A 20,448-nucleotide genomic window follows, 5' to 3' on the forward strand; every position below is an offset into this window, starting at 1 on the left:
GCAGTAATGTACATAAAATATTAAAGCTTCTGTTTGACACTGTGTTTAATAGGCTAGGTCAGTCATCTATTGAAACTTATTACCACGAGTCAGTCTAATGTTTGGCGACTAATCAACTCCAAATACATTTTTTTGGCATTCTGTTCTGTTAGGGGAACAAATTTCTCTGTCTTAGGTCAGTACGCAAACGCCTGTAATGCAGACTGGTTACTGATAAACTTAAGTGGGCACACTGAAGCTTTGAAGTGGTAGTGGCTCATATCTCAAGTTATGTATAATGAGTTGGGAACAGACTGACACAATGATGCATGCCTCTTTAGAGGTTACTCACTGCAGGCTGAGGTACAGGAAATCAAGGTTTATTTTGTGTTTGCAGATAATCATGAGACTTTTGGAAAGTTTGTCTTACTGTTGCAGCTGTTTTTTAGTTTGTGTCAAATAACTAAAAAATGTATGGTACTGGTACTGAGTGATTTACTTTTATATTGTGAAAGAACATGTCTCAATGCTATAGTCTATGAGCTGTCAAAGGCTTAATAGCTTAATAATAACTTAGGGAGCTAGAATATGGTAGGGCTACATGGATACAATAAACAAAAAAATATCTTTATTTTCATCCCTTTCTTATGTATCTTACTAGTACAGGTTTGAAATCCACTTTGCATTCAGAACTGCCTTAATTTTACATGGCATATATATATATATATATATATATATATATATATATATATATATATATATATATATATATATATATATATGCCATGTAAAATTATGAGTTATCTTTCTCGAAATTTGACTTAGTTTTTTTAAATTTCGGCTTATTAACTTGAAATTTTGATTTATTAACTCGAAATTTTGAGAGAAGTAACTCGAAATTTCGATTTAGCTCTGCCAATCCGTAATCTACGTGGAATGCACACTCAAAACCAGATCACAAATTGGTGCTTTTGAGAGTACGTTTGCTGATAGTAACGCCATGTGATTCAGCTAATACCACAAGGATTTCATCATTCGTGAAGCCACGCTGAAAATAATCAGCAATTTGTGCATTCATGAGTGGCTGTAATACCGGTAGCTTAGCTGTAGCATTTGTAGCTGTGGGCTTCAGCTTCTGGGTAACAAGGAAATTATGTCATTCACGAAAGAAAGATGGAAACTTTTTTTCTGTTGTTTTTTAGTGGCGGAAATGGGCTTCCATAGTTTTGACATCATAGTGTCACACAGTTGTTGCAGATTTGTCAGCTGCTCATCCAGGATGCAAATCTCCCATTTCGCCACATCCTAAAGGTTCTCTGTTGGATTGAGAGGTGGTGACTGTGGAGGTCATTTGAGTGCAGTGAACTGATTGTCTTGTTCAAGTGACTAGTTTGAGGTTATTTGAGCTTTCTGACACTGCATTACCCTGCTGAAAGTAGGCAACAGAAGATGGGTCTACTGTGGTCACAAATGGATGGACATGGGTCATCATCAATGGTCAGGTAGCCCGTAGCCTATAAAACCATGCACATTTGGCCCAATATTAAGAAATACCATTGCATCACCATCTGCAGCCATAAACGTTAATACGAAGCAGGATGGATCAATGATTTTGTGTTGTTTATGCCAAAATCAAATGAGTGTCTAATGACTGTAGTTATTTAAGGAATAGTGAGGTTGTTGTTAGATTTCAGCATCACCTATACAGTATTTATAAATATTAGGAAGGTTTAGCTTAGTGTGATGGCCAGAACATAAGAGAAGTGCTCTTTGGGTCTTGTTTTGTGCTAAACATTTCCTCTTCAAGAAGGAACTTATCTTCACCATATAAAAGACAGTAGCAGAGAGTTGCCACTGGCCTGATGGTTTTATTTTGGAAACTCTGGCCTAAATTTCTTTTATGTTGAATTTGGATTTTGAGCTGACAGATGAAAACCACAGATGAACTTTAGTTCAACCTGAATTCTAATTCTGATGAACATCTGTTATTTAGTACAAGAGTAGAGAAAAACACATTTAAAATGTTGTATCTACTCTTGCCCACATATAGGCAGATGTTACATGAGTTATCTTCTACTCTATGACCTGTCTAGCTGATTTCCTTGAAAGTATAAAGCCAAGGTGGAATTCAGTGAGTGAATCTGATTAGCATCATCTTAAATTTAATTTGATGTCTGGTACCCTTGATGTGACCTAACACTGACCATGAACACTACAGCTGCTCTACACCAGTTCAACATAATGCATTACTGTAAAATTAACAACAGAGATGCAAACTAACCAGCATAGCCTGCATTAAATCCCATAGTATATTTTATTCAACCTTTGAATAACAGAAAGTTAATATACACTCAACAAAAATATAAACGCAACACTTTTGTTTTTGCTCCCATTCCCCATGGGATGGACGTAGAGACCTAAAATTCATTCCAGATACACAATATAACCATCCCTCCCAAACAGTGGTCACAAATCAGTCCAAATGTGTGGTAGTGGGCACATCTGCCATATTGAGATAATCCATCCCACCTCACAGGTGTGCCACATCAGGATGCTGATCTGACATCATGAGTAGTGCACAGGTGTACCTCAGACTGCCCACAACAAAAGGCCACCCTGGAATGTGCAGTTTTGTCTCACAGCAAAATGCCACAGATGCCACAAGCAATGAGGGAGCGTGCAACTGGCATGCTGACAGCAGGAATGTCAACCAGATCTGTCGCCCGTGCATTGAATGTTCATTTCTCAACCATAAGCCGTCTCCACAGGCGTTTCAGAGAATATGGCAGCACATCCAACCGGCCTCACAACCGCAGACCTCGTGTAACCACACCAGCCCAGGACCTCCACATCCAGCAGGTTCACCTCCAAGATCGTCTGAGACCAGCCACCCAGACAGCTGCTGGAACAATTGGTTTGCACAACCAAACAATTTCTGCAAAAACTGTCAGAAACCGTCTCAGGGACGCTCAACTGCATGCCCGTCGTCCTCATCGGGGTCTTGACCTGACTCCAGCTCGTCGCCGTAACAGATTTGTGTGGGCAAATGCTCACATTCGATGGCGTCTGGCACATTGGAGAGGTGTGCGCTTCACGGATGAATCATGGTTCACATTGTTCAGGGCAGATGGCAGCTGAGAATGTCCCAGTTCTTGCATGGCCAGCATACTCACCGGACATGTCACCCATTGAGCATGTTCGGGATGTGCTTGACCGGCGTATACGACAGCGTGTACCAGTTCCCACGAATATCCAACAACCTCGCACAGCCATTGAAGTGGAGCGGACCAACATTCCACAGGCCACAATTGACAATCTGATAGACTCCATGCGACGATGTGTTGCACTGCATGAGGCAAATGGTGGTCACACCAGATACTGACCGGTTCTGGGTCCCCAGACCCCCAATAGCGCAAAAAACTGCACATTCCAGGGTGGCCTTTTGTTGTGGGCAGTCTGAGGTACACCTGTGCACTACTCATGATGTCAGATCAGCATCCTGATGTGGCACACCTGTGAGGTGGGATGGATTATCTCAATATGGCAGATGTGCCCACTACCACACATTTGGACTGATTTGTGACCACTGTTTGGGAGGGATGGTTATATTGTGTATCTGGAATGAATTTTAGGTCTCTACGTCCATCCCATGGGGAATGGGAGCAGTAACAAAGGTGTTGCGTTTATATTTTTGTTGAGTGTACTTTAGTTTCCTTTGCAGGAAGTTTCCCAATGTGGAGAAAACATACTGAAACTTCAGCAACACACTGTGTACAGATCGAGTATTTAAAATGATTGAGGAAATTACAAGCTTTACATTTCCAATTCATCAAATGTCACTGAGCAGTCCTTACCTTTAAAAATAATCACATTTCTTCCTCTCCTGGTCTAGTCATTTTTACAACTTCATTATATCAGACAAGCTACTGCCCCTTGTTCACAAGGGGTTTGCTTGTATGTTTGATTTAGAAGATTTTTACACCAACTTTCCTGTGTCTCCTTCCAGTAATGAAGCAGGAGTCTTTTGCTTGTTTCACAAAGATTTCCTGAGAAATAAAGCAGTGTATCTTTAGCTAGCAGACACACTCTATGACATGCTGCACAGAAACAGCTTGTGTGTTTGTTGATGTTTGCTGCGCTGTTTGAATGTTTCATTTGAAATTTCCTGCCACTTAAAGAAACATTACTCGGTTTTATCTTCTACTGTGACACTAGAGAGATGCTTAAGTAACATGACTGCAACTTATTGGCATTGGCCCCAAAACACTGTTCTGGATCATTCCAGCCAACTTTAACCCTGAACATACTGCAATTGTGATACATTAATTTTTTAACCTTTTTCTTTATGTGCAATAAGCACCAGGAATGGATATACTAATAGGGTTTTCATGTATATTTTACTTTTTCCTCCATTTAGGTTCAAATCAGTTTAATGTTTGAAAGTGTGCAGTGAAGGGAAATAATAATGTTCCTCAAATTTCTCATTTGATTATTTTACGAAGTAGAGACAAGAGACATTTAAAATGTAGGGAGTAAAAGTAAAAAGTTCTCTCTTGATTATTATAATTACATCACACATGTATAACTCGATGATAGGAACAGCTGATTGACCACTGATTTAGGGATTGATTTCTTGCATGTGTTTGATCACTGCACAACATGTCGAAGTTGTCTTTGACACTGTTGCATTTGGATCATTCTGAAACTCTCTGGCAGGGAACCCAGAGAGAGATATGGCACAGTCTATGAGGCATTCATATTTAATAGTGCATAGGTCTTTGTAACACATCACATTAGTCAGGCCTATTAGTAAGATGGATCTTTTCCTCTCACTGCTCTGTCTCAGTGAGGGAAAAGCAGACTTTTTCCATTTTGAGGGATGGAAGAGGAGTTGAGTCTCACCTGGAATTGATCATTGTCATGTAAAATCTTAATTTTATCTACTGACGAGCAGGTAATTAGATCTAATTTTACCATAGCTGAAAGGAATTTATATGTATGACAGCCAACTCTAGGCTCATTATAGCTTCCTTTTTCCTCTGACCTAAGAGCAGAAACAAACACACTGTTCTTTCTTCTCGATTAAAAGTTATTAATGAGAGGCAGGTCATAACAAAATGAATTTTAAGTTGCATTTTTTTAGCCAAATAATGTTGGATGTAAGAAAAATATAACTCTGCTATTTAAACTGCTCCCTATATTGTGTCTTTCTAATGCCAGAGGCCTTTCTGTTGCTCGAGGCTAGCTGCTCACTCTGAAGGTGCAGCATGAAAAGATGGAACAGCTGCTTGTACCACCAGGTCCAGACAGCTTCCGTCCCTTTACCCATGAGTCACTTAAAGCCATCGAAAAACGGATTACTGAAGAGAATGCCAAGAAACCCAAGGGAGAGAAGAAAAAGCGCAAAAATGAAATTAAGCTCAGACCAAACCGTGACCTGGAGGCAGGCAAACCACTCCCCCTTGTATATGGAGACATTCCTCAAGGACTGGTGTCGATACCACTGGAGGACCTGGATCCCACCTACAGTAATCAGAAGGTAGGTTTGCTTAAATTTAAACTTGAACACTAAGCTCCAAGTTTAGATCTTTTCTCTGTAGTGTTCGAGTTTACATTAATTCATTATTTATGAAATTGCACGCAGCTATTAAAATTCCACTGTTGGTTTTAAATCTTAAATGAGAAGTCAATAAAAATGATTCATATGAAATTTGTCAGCAGTATATAAAGTTGTTAGCAAAATTCTCGAACCACCCTTAATTTCTTTATGTTTAAAATGCTTTAAAAATAAAGAAATGAGGAGTGGCCCAAGACTTTTGCACAGTGTTGTATGATGTTGTATACTTTTGTAAACTATAATGCAAGACAGTCAAAGAGTATCCACATAAGAGTATAAAGATGTATAAATGTCTGTCTGTCTTTTCTCTCCCAGACTTTCATTGTATTAAACAAAGGAAAGGTCATTTTTCGCTTCAATGCCAGTCCAGCCTTGTACCTCCTGAGTGCCTTCAACCCTCTACGAAGGCTATCAATTCAGATTCTGGTACACTCATATCCTTTCATTAAGATATGAATCTGATATGCATGAATAATGTTGATGTTGAGCTGACCTAAGCCCAGGATTACATGTTCACTTTGTTCCTTTATTTACATGAAAAAATTATTTTACTTTCACAACAAAATCTGTTACTTCCTTGACAACTGTGTGTAAATTGTTCAACGTGGTGATCATGTGCACTATTCTCACTAACTGTGCATTTATGACACTGAACCAACCACCTGAGTGGGCAAAGAACGTGGAGTAAGTGTTCTACAAACATACATAACATACACACAGTGTAGATACTGTGAAGAGTAACTGGTGTTCCTTTTTCTAACAGGTACACATTTACAGCGATTTACACCTTTGAATCCCTCGTTAAAATTTTAGCTCGGGGGTTCTGTATAGGAAAGTTCACATTTCTAAGAGATCCCTGGAATTGGCTGGATTTCTCTGTCATTGTCATGGCGTAAGTACAGGGCTTTTTCATTATTTTTGTAGTTTTTGTCACACATTTGGAAAAGACTCACCAAAGAAAAAAATAATCAGGCTTTCATAAACAGAGACGTTGCTTGTTGGCGTTAATTTTTTGGTACTGACTGTAGCTTCATTATTGCTGTTTTGCATGACTCTATGTTACACCTATTGTCATCTCTGTAAATAATAATAATAATGGATTGCATTTATATAGCGCTTTTCAAGACCCTCAAAGCGCTTTACAATTCCACTATTCATTCACTCTCACATTCACACACTGGTGGAGGCAAACTACAGTTGTAGCCACAGCTGCCCTGGGGCAGACTGACAGGGCGAGGCTGCCATATCGTGCCGTCAGCCCCTCTGAATTCTAAAATAATTATAATTTTTCTTGCAGGTATGTAACAGAGTTTGTATCCCTGGGCAATGTTTCAGTCCTTCGGACATTCAGAGTATTAAGAGCTTTCAAAGCAATTTCTGTCATTCCAGGTAAGCAGTTACCATATTTGTTTTGTTCTTTCATAGTTTAACAGTACGCTCATCCAATTGCCCACCCTTGAGCAGCTATGGACCCACCAGTGCCAAATTTATATTATCACACCTATTTCCCAGAGTTGTTTCACCAGTATGAAAATGAACAATTCTTAACAATCCCAACCTATAAAATGTATGTCATCTTATAGGTGGTTCTGTAGATGGTAATGAAAAAAGAGAGAGAGAATCTGCTCTTATTCTAACTTATTTCCAAAAGATCAACAAGATGGATTAAATAGTGGTGGCACTGGGTTTAGACAAACAAACAAACAAAAAAATATACTAAAAAAAACATGGATGCGTTCTAAGTGGATTACCACTAAAGGAAAAGCTCACTGGTATCCCTTTGTATATTTACTGTCTCTCGACTGACTGCAAGTGATTTTGTGTTTACAGGCCTAAAGACCATTGTTGCTGCATTGTTCCAGTCAGTGAAGAAGCTTGCTGATGTGATGATTCTCACAGTTTTCTGCCTGAGTGTCTTTGCCCTAATAGGTTTACAACTGTTTATGGGCAATCTGAAAAATAAGTGCATACTAGAAGAATTTGTACAAAGCTATTGGAATAACACAAATGTGACTGTGGACTTTGAAAATAAAAGTAAGTATTTGATCCCAGAAAAAAAAAAGAAATTTAAAAATTAACACTCAAATCTCAAATTAACACATAACAATTAAAAATTTAAATGAAAAGTGTATATTGCAACACAGAAGTCACAGCTAGTCGAGATAATTTACTCAATCACTGCTGTACATTGCAGAGCTGTATCCCATTTCTACTGTTGATACTTACATCAGTATTTGTGATTGACCTCCAACAAACCACTGCTATTAAATACTACTATTTTCTCTCTGTTCCAAACAGGTCTTTATTATTACCTTCCTTCGAATAGCAAAGATCCACTGCTTTGTGGAAACAGCAGTGGAGCTGGGTAAGCAAGCTTCCTCTCCAGTTACCAGAGTACTGAATAAAGTCCATATTAAACACAACCCCAATGCCAAAAAAGTTGAGACCATGTGTAAAATATAACTAATAACAGAATGTAACAATTTCCTCATATAACCAAATTTTATCAACATGGTTAACAGAAAACACATCTCAGCTTTAAAATGAGAAAATGTGCCATTTTAAGAAAAATTCTGGCTCATTTTGAATATAATGCGTTGTGGTGCCAGTTCCTTTAGAGCTTAACAGAGTCGATTTCTTGCAGGCATTGTCCAGAGGGGTACATATGCTACAAAGCGGGAAAGAACCCAGACTATGGTTACACCAGTTTTGACTCATTTGGTTGGGCCTTCCTGTCACTGTTCAGACTGATGACCCAGGATTATTGGGAAAACCTTTACCAGCAGGTACATTAAAAATGTTATTGTTGTCGGTGATCCTTGTTCTTCTTCACTGGCCAACTAGTCTGATAGCATTTGTTGTAGACAGACTGTTCATACATCAAAAGACAAGCTTGATTGTGCTCTCGGTGCTTCTATTAAGATTTTTGAAATTTTAGACTATTTCAGAAATATTCCAACCTCTTTACTTTCAATTTTTTGGCTGCACCAGAAGCAAACTACAATCAACAATGCCACTGCAGTTTCTCCAGAAATTGCGTTTAGTTAACTTTGTTTCTATGAAAACATCTTTGGTTGTTTTTAAAAACACTTTTAACCTCACGTGGTTCAGATTGTTCCATATTTTCTTCTCTGAGGACATGAAATGGCAGTGCCTGCTGTTTATGGGAAAAGCATTCTCCTACCACAGTATTATAGAGAGTATTCAGAGCTTTCTGTTTAAACAAACATCTAAATGCCGTGCAGGTGCATCTTGGTCAAAGGAAAACAAGAGTCCTACTGAGGCAAACATAGGCAAACATAGTTTCAATGGCTGCAAAAAAACATGTGGGTGTACTGCAAATAGGCTACTGCCTACATTGTACTATCAAGAAAAGCAAACAGTAATACAATAAGACTCCCATAAGCAGGTCTTTTAAGCACTCTGCACTAACTTTGACTAATAATAAGCCATCAAATGATCGCATTTCTTGAATGTGAAATGGAACAGAAACGGTTTTCTTTGTTTGATAGTTATATGTAAAGTCATATTAACATTTATCCATATACACATACAGATTTGACAATCCATCAAATAAAAAAGTACTTAATATATATTACTGAAGAAAAAAAATGTAGGTAATATGCAACTCTATTAAACTTTTGTCATATTCCCCTTCTCTCCATGAGACATGTGACAATAGCATCATGGATGATTTATAACACTAAACACTAGAGTCCAGTGTGTCACTGTAACTAATTTTGCAGTGTATTTATGTCATAACTTTTGTATTTTTTTTTTTTTTTTACATGTACTACCAGATAATTTGGCTGATATAGTTTTGGTCTCAGGCAAATGAATATAAGAGCAATTATGTTTTGTTGCTACAGCATAATTATATAGATGGTAGAGTGGCTATTTCAGTTTTAGAGCAAGAAATAACATAAATGCAAAATGTGGAATTCAAAGTTTAAGGTTTTTACACACGCTGAATATGAAAACATGGAGTTTAGAGGAGTTAAATGGACAGGCGGGATTTGTAGTAAATTAGCTGACAAGTTATTAATCTTCGTTTTGTTGTTACTATTACTCTATAACAATGATGAATGAAAGAAAATCAATGTGAAGATCAATGAAAGACATCGACTTTAGATTTTGAAATTTGAAACGGTAATGAAAGTGATTTGTTTGAGGTTTTACCAAGCTCTACTGTGATTTTCTTTCATACCTAGAAAATTCAATTTTATCATCTTTACTTCTGAGTTGAGAAATTCTAGAAATATAAGTTAACATGTGCAATCTTTAGATACACCTCTATTTGAAGGCCCTCTAACTTTTAAAATATCCACTGTATTAGGGTGGATTTTTGCATGTCTCCACACTTTAGCACAGTGTAGTCATGTCAGCCAAAGGCAGGTATATAAAAATATTGTGAAAAATTGTAAAAAGTTAGAATAAAAAAAGAAATACGGGAACCTAGTGTTTTATGTTAAGTATAAATACTTTATTTGAAAAAGTGCAAAATCTTGTTTGTTTTTTCGTTGCAGACTTTGCGTGTATCTGGGAAGCCCTACATGATTTTTTTTTTGCTCATCATATTCCTTGGTTCCTTCTACCTGATCAACCTGATTTTGGCGGTTGTAGCCATGGCCTATGAGGAGCAGAACCAGGCCGCTGCAAAGGAAGCTCAGGAGAAGGAAGAGGAGTTTAAGGCCATGGTTGAGCAGCTGAGACAACAACAAGAGGAAGCTCAGGTACATTGATTGAGTCCTTAAATTTCTCTCAAGATATAATTTTAGTTAAGTCAAAATGCATCTTCTTTGAAGTACTGTAAATTCAATCAGAATAGAATAGAATAGAATAGAATAGAATAGAATAGAATAGAATAGAATAATCATTTAACTGTCCCACAAGGGGAAAGAAACATACACAATTTTTTTCATACATATTTATATCCAGGACAAATGTTACTATAAACAGAGTACTGTACAGTTATTAAATAAAATAAAATTAACTACAGATAAGAGGCAAAGCCAGGTTGTAGTGCAAATCGGTTGATTAAATTATTGCAGTTACAGAGCAGATGTAAACATCTATGATTGTTGGGAGCATTTTTGATTGTACAGTCTGACAGCTGCAGGGACGAAGGACCTGCGGAAACGCTCCTTCTTGCATCTAGGATGTAGCAGTAGCAATCAGTTTTGCAATTTTGTATTTTATATAACTGTATACTGGTTGTGTAGTAATTTTATATAATATCTACACGTTTAAGTGGTAAGTGTGATTTATTACCTATATAGTCATTCGAGGGCTTTTCCCTTTTTTATTTAGGACACTTTTTTTCCTTTCTATGTTTATATTTTACCAGTAGAGAAATCCATCCACACATTCTCATGATCATTTATTCAGCTAAGGTCTCTGGATTTGGGCTCCTGTTTTATTTAAGACTTGCCTCTCTCTTGGGAGGTCTATGGGGGTTGCAAATCTATCACTATCAACAACACAACTATTTACACCTACAGCACATTTTAAATCTCAACCAATAACATTTGGAGGCAATTGGATTACCTGGAGGAAGCTTGCACAGGCAGACTGGCAGAATGCACACATGCAGAATGGGCCTAACTCTCCAGGAGGTTCACATCAAGAATCAGACATTTATCAGCCTGTTTACCATCAGTGTCTTATCTTCCCTCTTCTAGGCAGCACTAGCTGCTGCAGCAGCAGTGGGTGGAGAGGCCGGTGATAAAGTTGGTGGCACAGAGAGTTCCTCTGATGCCTCTAAGCTGAGCTCCAAAAGTGCAAAGGAGAGACGCAACAGGCGAAAGAAAAAAAAGGAGGAAGAAGGAAAAGAGACCGAGGGAAAACTTCCCAAATCTGAGTCACAGGACAGTATACAGAGGGCTCGCAGTCGCTTCTCTGTGGATGCAAACCTGCTCAAATATGACATGAAATGCTCATCTGCACATCAGGTATTTTTCTATGCCATGAAAGCGATATTATCTTTTCGGTTCTAAAGCTCCTTTCACATCTTCATGGTGTATTATATTTTATTACTATACGGTACTTTATTACTGTAGCTTTACTACACTTATTGTAAATTACTCTAGAATGAAACAATCCTAAACAGTTGGGACCCTATACAAAATGCAAATAAATACAGAATGCAATTTTTACAAATCTCACATTTTATTCACAATAGAACACAGGAAACATATCATCTGTTTAAACTGAGGCATTTTACTATTTAATGAAAATTACTGTCTCATTTTGATGGCAGCAACATGTTTCAAAACTGGAGGCAACAAAAACTTAAACCTGAACCTGTCCTACTTGTTTTTCGATATATTGCTGGCATTGAATTTCCGATTTAGCCATTATATTTCTTAAATGGCGCTTTTCCAGATCAGACTTTTGTTATGTTTTCGATCTTCTACTGTGAATACAATTTGGGTTTATGTGCTTTGCAAATTAGTGTATTCTATTATAAGTTACATTTGTTCCAACTCGGCTTGTACAAATCCATTTTTTTCATAATTTAAATTAATCTTTTTTTATTTATTTAAATTGCCAAATTATAGTGGCATTTAATGCAGTGTTCAATATGGTGAAATATTCATTGTTGACATTTTTCAATATAACTTTATTTCAAAATCATGTAAAAAGTACTGACAGTACCAGTTTTAAATTCACTCCAGTTTCAGTAATTTATTAAAAGACGACTCAAAATGACAGTCTGTGATCACTCTCTTTAATTTGAATGGCAGATATATATTCAGAAAGCTCTTTGTAAGCCTTGTCAGCGAGAAGATTGACTGACTTTTGTCAAACTCTTGCAGGGCTCAAAATGACTGAAAGGCAGGAGAAGCAAATGGACTGACAATGTGGCTACCAAATTTAAACTTACACATTGCAGCCATTTGATTTTTTAGGTTGTATGTGTATGTATTATAATTTTTTAGGATATTTAATATGGATTTACTAACTTTTCTAAACATTCATGAGCTGCTAACAAATTGTTTTGATTTCTTTTATCTCATGTCATTAATCTAAATGCAACCTTTTCTTTACTGCCATCACACTTTTATTGCCATCGGTTTCATCACTTTCATCATCATCTTCTGTCTTCATCAAATTCTTTAGTTCCTATCATATGCCATCATCAGGATATATTTTTTATGAGCAATTTCCTTCTTGCAACAATTCATCATGATCATCGTCATCATCCCCATAATCATCATGCTTTCCTTCTCCACTATCATGATCATTATCATGATCTTTACTGTTCTCATTAACAGTTTTAATTTTGCATTTTTATTGAAATCATCATCATCGTGAAGTTTTTCTCACCAAAGAAATCGTTCCTTTTTTTCTTCATTTGTACATATGAAGATCGTTGTCTCTCTCTTCTGTCCTCTTTTTGATTGTCATATATCACATCCATCGGAGACTATCTTTCTCTCCTAGTCTTTTCTGAGTTTTCATGGACCCCTCTTCTCACCCAGAAGGAATAGCAAGACCAGCCTTTTCAGTTTCCAAAGTCAAGCCCAGGATGTGGGCTCAGAAAATGAATTTGCTGATGATGAGAACAGCATTTTTGAGGACACCCTGAGTCGGAGGGGCTCTTTTTTTCTTCCCCAAAGGTGTGATCGACGCAGCAGCAGTATGAGCCAGTGCAGCTTCTTTTCACATCGCAGATTTCAGCCCCGTGAGATCAGGCACAGCTCTGTAGACTGCAATGGCGTTGTGTCTCTGGTGGGTAGGAATGCACTCCCTTCATCACCCGGGGGGCTCCTTCCACCTAAAGTGACGTTAGATATGGCCTCCACTGGAGACAATGTAAGAAAGGGTTCTGTAGCCCAGACAGCCCAATAACTTGCTTACTGTATTGCTCTGTTTTTGTTTGTTTATTTTGGCCTTTTCATCTTTCTGGCTCTTATACACACACATTTATTACACACATATGTCACAAACTATGCTTGTCAGTTTTTTGTTTTGTTTATTTCTCAGTTATTTTAGCAAGCTATGCAGCTTAGCATGTCAGAAAATATAAGTCACAACTTTTCTAAACTCAAATGAACCTTGGAATTTTAACTTAAACTTAAACTCTTCCTGAGTCTATCAATGATACAATAATGGACTCTTGGTTATTGAAATGGCTCAAGTGCTTTTGATTTATACTGCTGCTTTGTGCTTTTGGACAATGATAGGCAGAGCTGTAGCTTCTAACTATATGATCAATGTACCAATACTATGTCAGTTATTCCAGAGCTTTACTGTAAGATATTCTTTTTGGATAGTTTAAAGATATGCAGCTTTCAGTGGAACAGTTTCCTCTGCTTTTTTTTTTTTCATTTATTTAGTAAATGTTATGCGATGATAAATATTTATGCTTGTACTGTAAAATGCAACATATTTTTGTATGGTTACATTTTATGTGTAAAATTTGTTTCTATCCCTAGGCTGACACCACTGACACAGAATATAGACAGAGCATTGGAGGAATAAACCAGGGATATATGGACTACCTTCAGAGCCCAGAGGCCAGACAGAGAGCTCATAGTATTGCTAGTGTCATAACCACCACAATGGAGGGTAGGTGTTTTTCACCATGGCATGAATAGCCAATCCTGACTATATCTGTGGTGTTAAAAAAGTTAAATTGTACTTTCACACAAAATATGTTTTGCAATCAGAACTTGAAGAGTCACGGCAGAAGTGTCCTCCTTGCTGGTATGATTTTGCCCACACCTTCCTAATCTGGGAGTGTTGTCCAGGATGGCTGAAATTAAAAAAAATTGTCAAACTAATCGTGATGGACCCATTTATGGATCTATTCATCACCATCTGCATTGCACTAAACACATTGTTTATGGCCATGGAACATTATCCAATGAGTGATGGGTTCCAAAGCATGCTTGCTGTTGGCAATAAGGTTAGTTCAATTTAGAGAATATTTTTTAAATATAAATATCTATTGATTTTATTAATCTTCACTGGGGTTTTTCTTTGTATGCGTCTGTGTGTGTGTGTGTGTGTGTGTGTGTGTGTGTGTGTGTGTGTGTGTGTGTGTGTGTGTGTGTGTGTGTGTGTGTGTGTGTGTGTGTGTATAGATATTCACCGGCATCTTCACGGCTGAAATGGTCTTCAAGGTGATTGCACTGGATCCATACTATTACTTTCAGGAGAGATGGAATATCTTTGATGGGATCATTGTCAGTTTAAGCTTGATAGAGCTTTGTTTGGAAAGTTTGAAGAACATGTCTGTTTTGAGATCATTCCGATTGGTAAGTCTAAATATAATTTAAACTTGCATCAAGAAGCAAGCGAAACCTTTGGAATTATCTGTATCTTTGTATACATTTATTACAGTGTTTGCCTGTGTTCAGTATATTCAAACTTGCAGTCACTTAGCAAATAATACCAAAAGATCTGAGTTGGTTAGGAAATACCAAACCTGAAGAGCAGGTTTACTCTGCTATAATTAAATAAATAATCAAACAATATGTTACAAGATCCACTCATCCACTCAGCACCCTGCTGTTTATTTGGTTAGCTTTGGCTTTGTTACCTAATGCTATAATCAGACTATGAAAATAGTGGTCGGAGACTGTGGCATGATGGAAATTATTGCAAATAAGTGCAATGAACTTACTCATTGCCTTTGAAATGGTTAGTTCTATGCAATTACTGGGCAACCACAGATTTTTTTTCCCACTCTCAGCCAGAGGTTGTCATCCTATTTTTACTCTAGTGTGACTCAGCCATTAGATTTCACACCCCTGACATGCTGACAGAAAGAACATGCAGCACAGCATACAATGTAAAAATCCCAATGTATACCACTATAAAAACATTTGATAATAAAAATAATTTTAGCTGTGAGGGAGCATTATAATTTGAGGCTGGTTTACTGTCACTATCTCTGGTTAAGCACTTAAAAAAAAAAAAAAGGAAAGACAAAACTTGGATCTACATAGTTCCTAAGGATTTATATGCTTCTATTTGTAACAAATGCAATAGCATGTATGTTGTGTTGTATTTTGAGTTAGGAAATAACTTCTGTTTCCTCTTGTTTTACAGCTTAGAGTATTCAAGTTGGCTAAATCCTGGCCCACTCTAAATAAACTGATCAAAATAATTGGTAATTCAGTGGGGGCTTTGGGCAACCTGACACTGGTCTTGGCCATTATCGTCTTCATCTTTGCTGTGGTGGGCATGCAGCTATTTGGAAAAAAATACAAGGACTGTGTGTGTAAAATTTCTGAGGACTGCACACTTCCTCGTTGGCACATGAATGACTTCTTCCATTCATTCCTCATTGTTTTCCGGGTGCTTTGTGGAGAGTGGATAGAAACCATGTGGGACTGTATGGAAGTGGCTGGGATTCCCAAGTGTCTCACTCTCTACATGATGGTCATGTTTATAGGAAACCTTGTGGTACATTACATTTTATGGTCAATTCATTAATTCATTAATCTGTTTAAAAATGTAATTCCCAATTTAGTAACCTGTTCATTATTCAGTTTTACAGTAATATGTGCTCTTTTGTTATTATCAGTTACAAATCTTATCTTGTATATCATTACCTTATAGGTATTGAACCTCTTCTTGGCTCTTTTGCTGAGTTCATTCAGTGCTGACAACCTGGCAAAGCAAGAAGATGACCCTGAGTCAAACAATTTGCAAATTGCCATGGCACGCATACACAAAGGCATTGCCTTCACAAAGTCGGTGCTTCGAAGCACCTGCAGCAGCGCCTGCCTCAGAGATAAGAAACAAAAGAAGGATGAGGAAAAATCTCTGGATGAACTCCACAAACCTTTAGGGTCAAACGGAATCTCCAATCATGGCAATGGAGAGGTGATTGGCGTGGACAAAACTGGGGACAAATACATAGTCAGCAGCAGGAGTGATGATTCCATAATGTCGTTCATCAACAACCCTAGTGTGACTGTCACTGTTCCTATTGCTATCGGAGAGTCTGACTTTGAAAATCTTAACACTGAGGACTTCAGCAGTGCATCATCAGATGCAGTAGGATGCCCTGCGGTAAGGATCCTGTTGGTCAAACTGCTCTCTCTAGATTCCTGATTTCTGTTTTAGAGCACATTTTTTAAATGACATTGCAAGTTAAATGTTTATGACATGTAATGCAATCACATAGGACTTTGGTTTAAAAGAACACTGTTGGTGAGGTAAATTAGATATTCATTACCATACAGCAAAGGACAGAATTGTTAGTCGTCTATAACTTTTCACAAATTTTTCCAAGTCCTGTTTAACAGAGAAAGGAATTTTAACACATCCTAGTGTTCATTTCCAAACATCCTAGTTTTTTTTTTTTATTCTTACATTATTTTACTTTGCACACAGAAACAAAATTATTTCACAAAAACTTAAAAATACCAGGTTCAAAATTCCAGAGTATTTGAAATTCTTCTCTTGCTACATCTGCCAAGCTTGTTCTGTACTGTGTGGCTCTCTTTGAATTTCTTGATGAAATTTCTTCCCTTCCTGACACTTGGAAATGCAGTGATCACTTTGTATATCCATCTCCTGAGCATGAACAATTGCTTTTCTCTAAACTCTTTTGTCTAAACTCATTTATTTTGTTTTTGGTAAGATGCTGTCTCAAGTGATGGCTCAAGCCCTACCTGAGGTTTTCATACTGTGTGTAAATTGGAAGATAACTTTCAGGTTTAATTGAATTTTACAAGCTTTGAACATGAAAAAAGCTCAAGCACCTTATTGCACAGCAGAGGTTTATAGTATGGCTCAATAAAAAAAGGTCAGTTTTTCAGGGCACTCATTATAGTGACACTGGTCATTTGGGGGTTTTTCCATTCTTGTATTGTATGCAAATAGAAGAAGTGAAGTGAAGTGAAGTGAAGGACTTAGCCTACAATCTACAGTCATGGCAATGACATGTATCATGATACTTTCCCTAACTGCACATATACCATAGCCTTCTAACAAGAAGAGACCATATAGACGGGAAAATACCAGTGTGCACATTACATTATGAGCCATTTAAGTCTGAGTGCTAGGGAGCTTAATCCTCCTACTAAGAGGACGGTGTTTTGTGTTGTAGGAAAGGAATATATTGAGTCTCTATAATATTACTGTTGCATTGTTATTGCTGCTGTCCGTGAATGTATTTATTATTTGGATGGGTAACAGAAAAAAATAATATTTCTTGGCAGTATTTTAAAGGAAGGGTTGTATTGTTTCTGCTTACTTGTTGTTGCTTGATACAGATGCTGTAAGAACTCCTTACAATACATCAGACTCATCAAAGAGTGCCCTGCTTATGAGAAGAATCAAATAACCCTTTAACAGAGATTAAAGGGTTATAATTCTTTGATGACTTTAATTCACTCACTTGATTTGTTTTTTCTAATATGTTTCCCCCTCCCTCGTGTATGTTAATGATTAAACAATTATTTATTTAACAAAAAGTAAGTCAAAATATATATATAGAATTAGCATGTGACATGTACACCCCATGATTCAGTAACTTACTGAACCACTTTTAGCAGCAATAACTTGAAGTAACTGTTTTCTGTATGACTTGAGAAATTTTAGCCCACGTGTTTACAACATTGCTTTGAAGGCCTTCATTTATGAACACATTTTTATAGCCATTATGTTGTAGATCTGTTGATGTGGTTGGGACAATTTTCCTATTTGGGCCACGTTTTAGCTTTTGGACAGATGCACTCACATTTGACTGCAGAATACTTATAAAAAGTAGTTTATGTTGGACTCTATGACTCTTTGGCAGTTGGTATGATGTGTTTGCTTTTCACCAAACGTGGCACTGTGAATTATGAGCAAACATGTAGTTTGTTAAAATTCAGTTTTTCACGAGTTTTTCAAGCCATGCTGGCACGTTATTTTTAAAGACCAGAGGCTTTCTCATGGCAATCCTTCCAAACACGTCATAATTGTTTAGTCTTTATTTAATTGTACTTTCGTACTGTCAAACCTCTTGAGTTTTTTGTAGTTTCCCTGAGCATTGCATGGCCTGACTTTGGGGTGAATTTGCTGAGATGTCCACTCCTGGCAAGCTCAGCCAGGAGTGGATGGTTTAAAATGATTTCCACTTGTGGTTAAACTTTCTGACTGTAGAATGATGGACTTCATACTTGTTCAAAATGCTCTTATAATCCTTCCCAGATGTATGGGAAGTAAAGAATGCTTCTCTAACTTCACTGCTGATGCCTTTCCTCCTTGGCATTGTGTTAACACATACCTGAGTGCTCAGACCAGCAAACTGCCAAAACGTCTGCTTTTATAGATGTGCTCACACCCGGAAGTGTGTAATATATAACGTTTTGTAGTTCATCTGAGGTTGTATTAATTAATGTGTTATTATGTCCTGATACACATCACCTAAAAGGTGTACTTTCTTTTTACAGTGACTGTACTGATAGACTATAGCCCAGTGTACCACTAAACATAAAGGATATTTTTAATGATAAATATCCTGTAAGGTGTTAATATGGTGCCTATGATTTTTCAGGGTTAGTAAAACACAGTGGTAATTAGCCATTATTTCTGGATTTCAGCACACAATGAGTTAGCTTTGCTATAATACTGTTGATTATTCAAAATAGTTTGTATTTTAAAATCAGCCATATTGTGTTGATTTGTGACTCTTTGTTTTCCATAAATGTAACATTAAGCTCCCCTTTTCAGATTTACAGTTGTAGAATGGATGTACAAAGCATCATTATATTAACAGTAGGGCATACAATGTATCAGAGTAACATGCTTACATTATTCCCTGTTCTGCATTAGCTGGTCCCAGGGCAGCCAAGTGCTTCTGCATTCTCCAGGAAGACATTCAAGCTGTTTTCATACTAGCTATTAGGAGACACGCCCTGCAGATAGCTATACAACAACAGGCTAAAGGAGTGAACTTATGGCTACTGCAAAGCATTGCCAGGCTTTAAATTTACCAGTCTCTCTCACTATCTATCTATCTATCTATCTATCTATCTATCTATCTATCTATCTATCTATCTATCTATCTATCTATCTATCTATCTATCTATCTATCTATCTATCTATCTATCTATCTATCTATCTGTCTATCTGTCTGTCTGTCTGTCTGTCTGTCTGTCTGTGCTCTTCCTCCAGTAATATGGAACTGAGCAGGAAATGCAGACTTCTTGGTGCCTTTGCTCTTGAGAACCACTCAACTGTTCTTTGGAGTCAACGCACTAATAGTTTGTTGTTTTGGCTAAAGTTTTGCATGTGTTTGTGTGTGATCATATATCTGCTTTAATTTAACGATCATATGTTATAACTATTTCTGTGTGAAAATAGTGCTGCTCAATAGCTCTGTTGTATTTGTTCACCCAACACTTCTTTTTCATCCACATTCTCTCATAAACAGATCGTTGAAGATGATGATGATGGACAGTTCAGCTCTTCAGAGGGAAGCACAGTGGATGGTCTTCCAGCTGGAGAGGGAGCAATTTCCGTAGACTTTGAATTAGAAGACACTATGGAGCCCGATCCTTGTTTCCCTGCTGGTGAATTCACCACCTACCTAACCTTAAATGTAATTTGAATCTGCATTTTCTATGACTAAAACCCCATCTGCCCATTGTCTTTTTTCAGCCTGTGTGCAGACATTCCGTTGTTGTCAAGTAAATGTAGATGTGGGCTGGTGGAAGACATGGTGGACACTACGAAAAACCTGTTATCGGATAGTGGAGCACAACTGGTTTGAGAGCTTTATTATCTTCATGATCCTGCTTAGCAGTGGGGCCCTTGTAAGTATTTACATGAAGAAAGCAAATGTTGCATTTGGATGACTAATTTGGTTTCTTTTGTGGATTTATGTGAGATATTTTATC

General features: G+C 37.3%; 1 protein-coding gene across 4 annotated transcripts in view; it reads left to right on the forward strand.

Moving 5' to 3' along the window:
- LOC308410407 (sodium channel protein type 2 subunit alpha-like) overlaps positions 1 to 20,448 on the forward strand; it is a 28,781-nt gene that overhangs the window by 1,035 nt on the left and 7,298 nt on the right. For 2 of the 4 annotated variants that reach the window (XM_080903722.1, XM_080903721.1), the window contains 18 exons: positions 5,200 to 5,518; positions 5,912 to 6,030; positions 6,191 to 6,280; positions 6,360 to 6,488; positions 6,894 to 6,985; positions 7,427 to 7,630; positions 7,895 to 7,961; positions 8,241 to 8,382; positions 10,123 to 10,329; positions 11,278 to 11,547; positions 13,043 to 13,414; positions 14,038 to 14,170; positions 14,272 to 14,510; positions 14,689 to 14,862; positions 15,659 to 16,015; positions 16,172 to 16,627; positions 19,983 to 20,121; positions 20,210 to 20,364. In XM_080903722.1, the coding sequence (XP_080759848.1) occupies positions 5,255 to 5,518; positions 5,912 to 6,030; positions 6,191 to 6,280; positions 6,360 to 6,488; positions 6,894 to 6,985; positions 7,427 to 7,630; positions 7,895 to 7,961; positions 8,241 to 8,382; positions 10,123 to 10,329; positions 11,278 to 11,547; positions 13,043 to 13,414; positions 14,038 to 14,170; positions 14,272 to 14,510; positions 14,689 to 14,862; positions 15,659 to 16,015; positions 16,172 to 16,627; positions 19,983 to 20,121; positions 20,210 to 20,364 (3,609 nt within the window). In that variant the 5' untranslated portion in view covers positions 5,200 to 5,254. The remainder of the gene's footprint in view (positions 1 to 5,199; positions 5,519 to 5,911; positions 6,031 to 6,190; positions 6,281 to 6,359; positions 6,489 to 6,893; positions 6,986 to 7,426; positions 7,631 to 7,894; positions 7,962 to 8,240; positions 8,383 to 10,122; positions 10,330 to 11,277; positions 11,548 to 13,042; positions 13,415 to 14,037; positions 14,171 to 14,271; positions 14,511 to 14,688; positions 14,863 to 15,658; positions 16,016 to 16,171; positions 16,628 to 19,982; positions 20,122 to 20,209; positions 20,365 to 20,448) is intronic. The other 2 variants (XM_080903723.1, XM_080903724.1) reach the window with 2 other exon arrangements.

The sequence above is a fragment of the Rhamphochromis sp. 'chilingali' genome, assembly GCF_963969265.1.
Source record: "Rhamphochromis sp. 'chilingali' genome assembly, chromosome: 14".
Lineage (NCBI taxonomy): Eukaryota > Metazoa > Chordata > Actinopteri > Cichliformes > Cichlidae > Rhamphochromis > Rhamphochromis sp. 'chilingali'.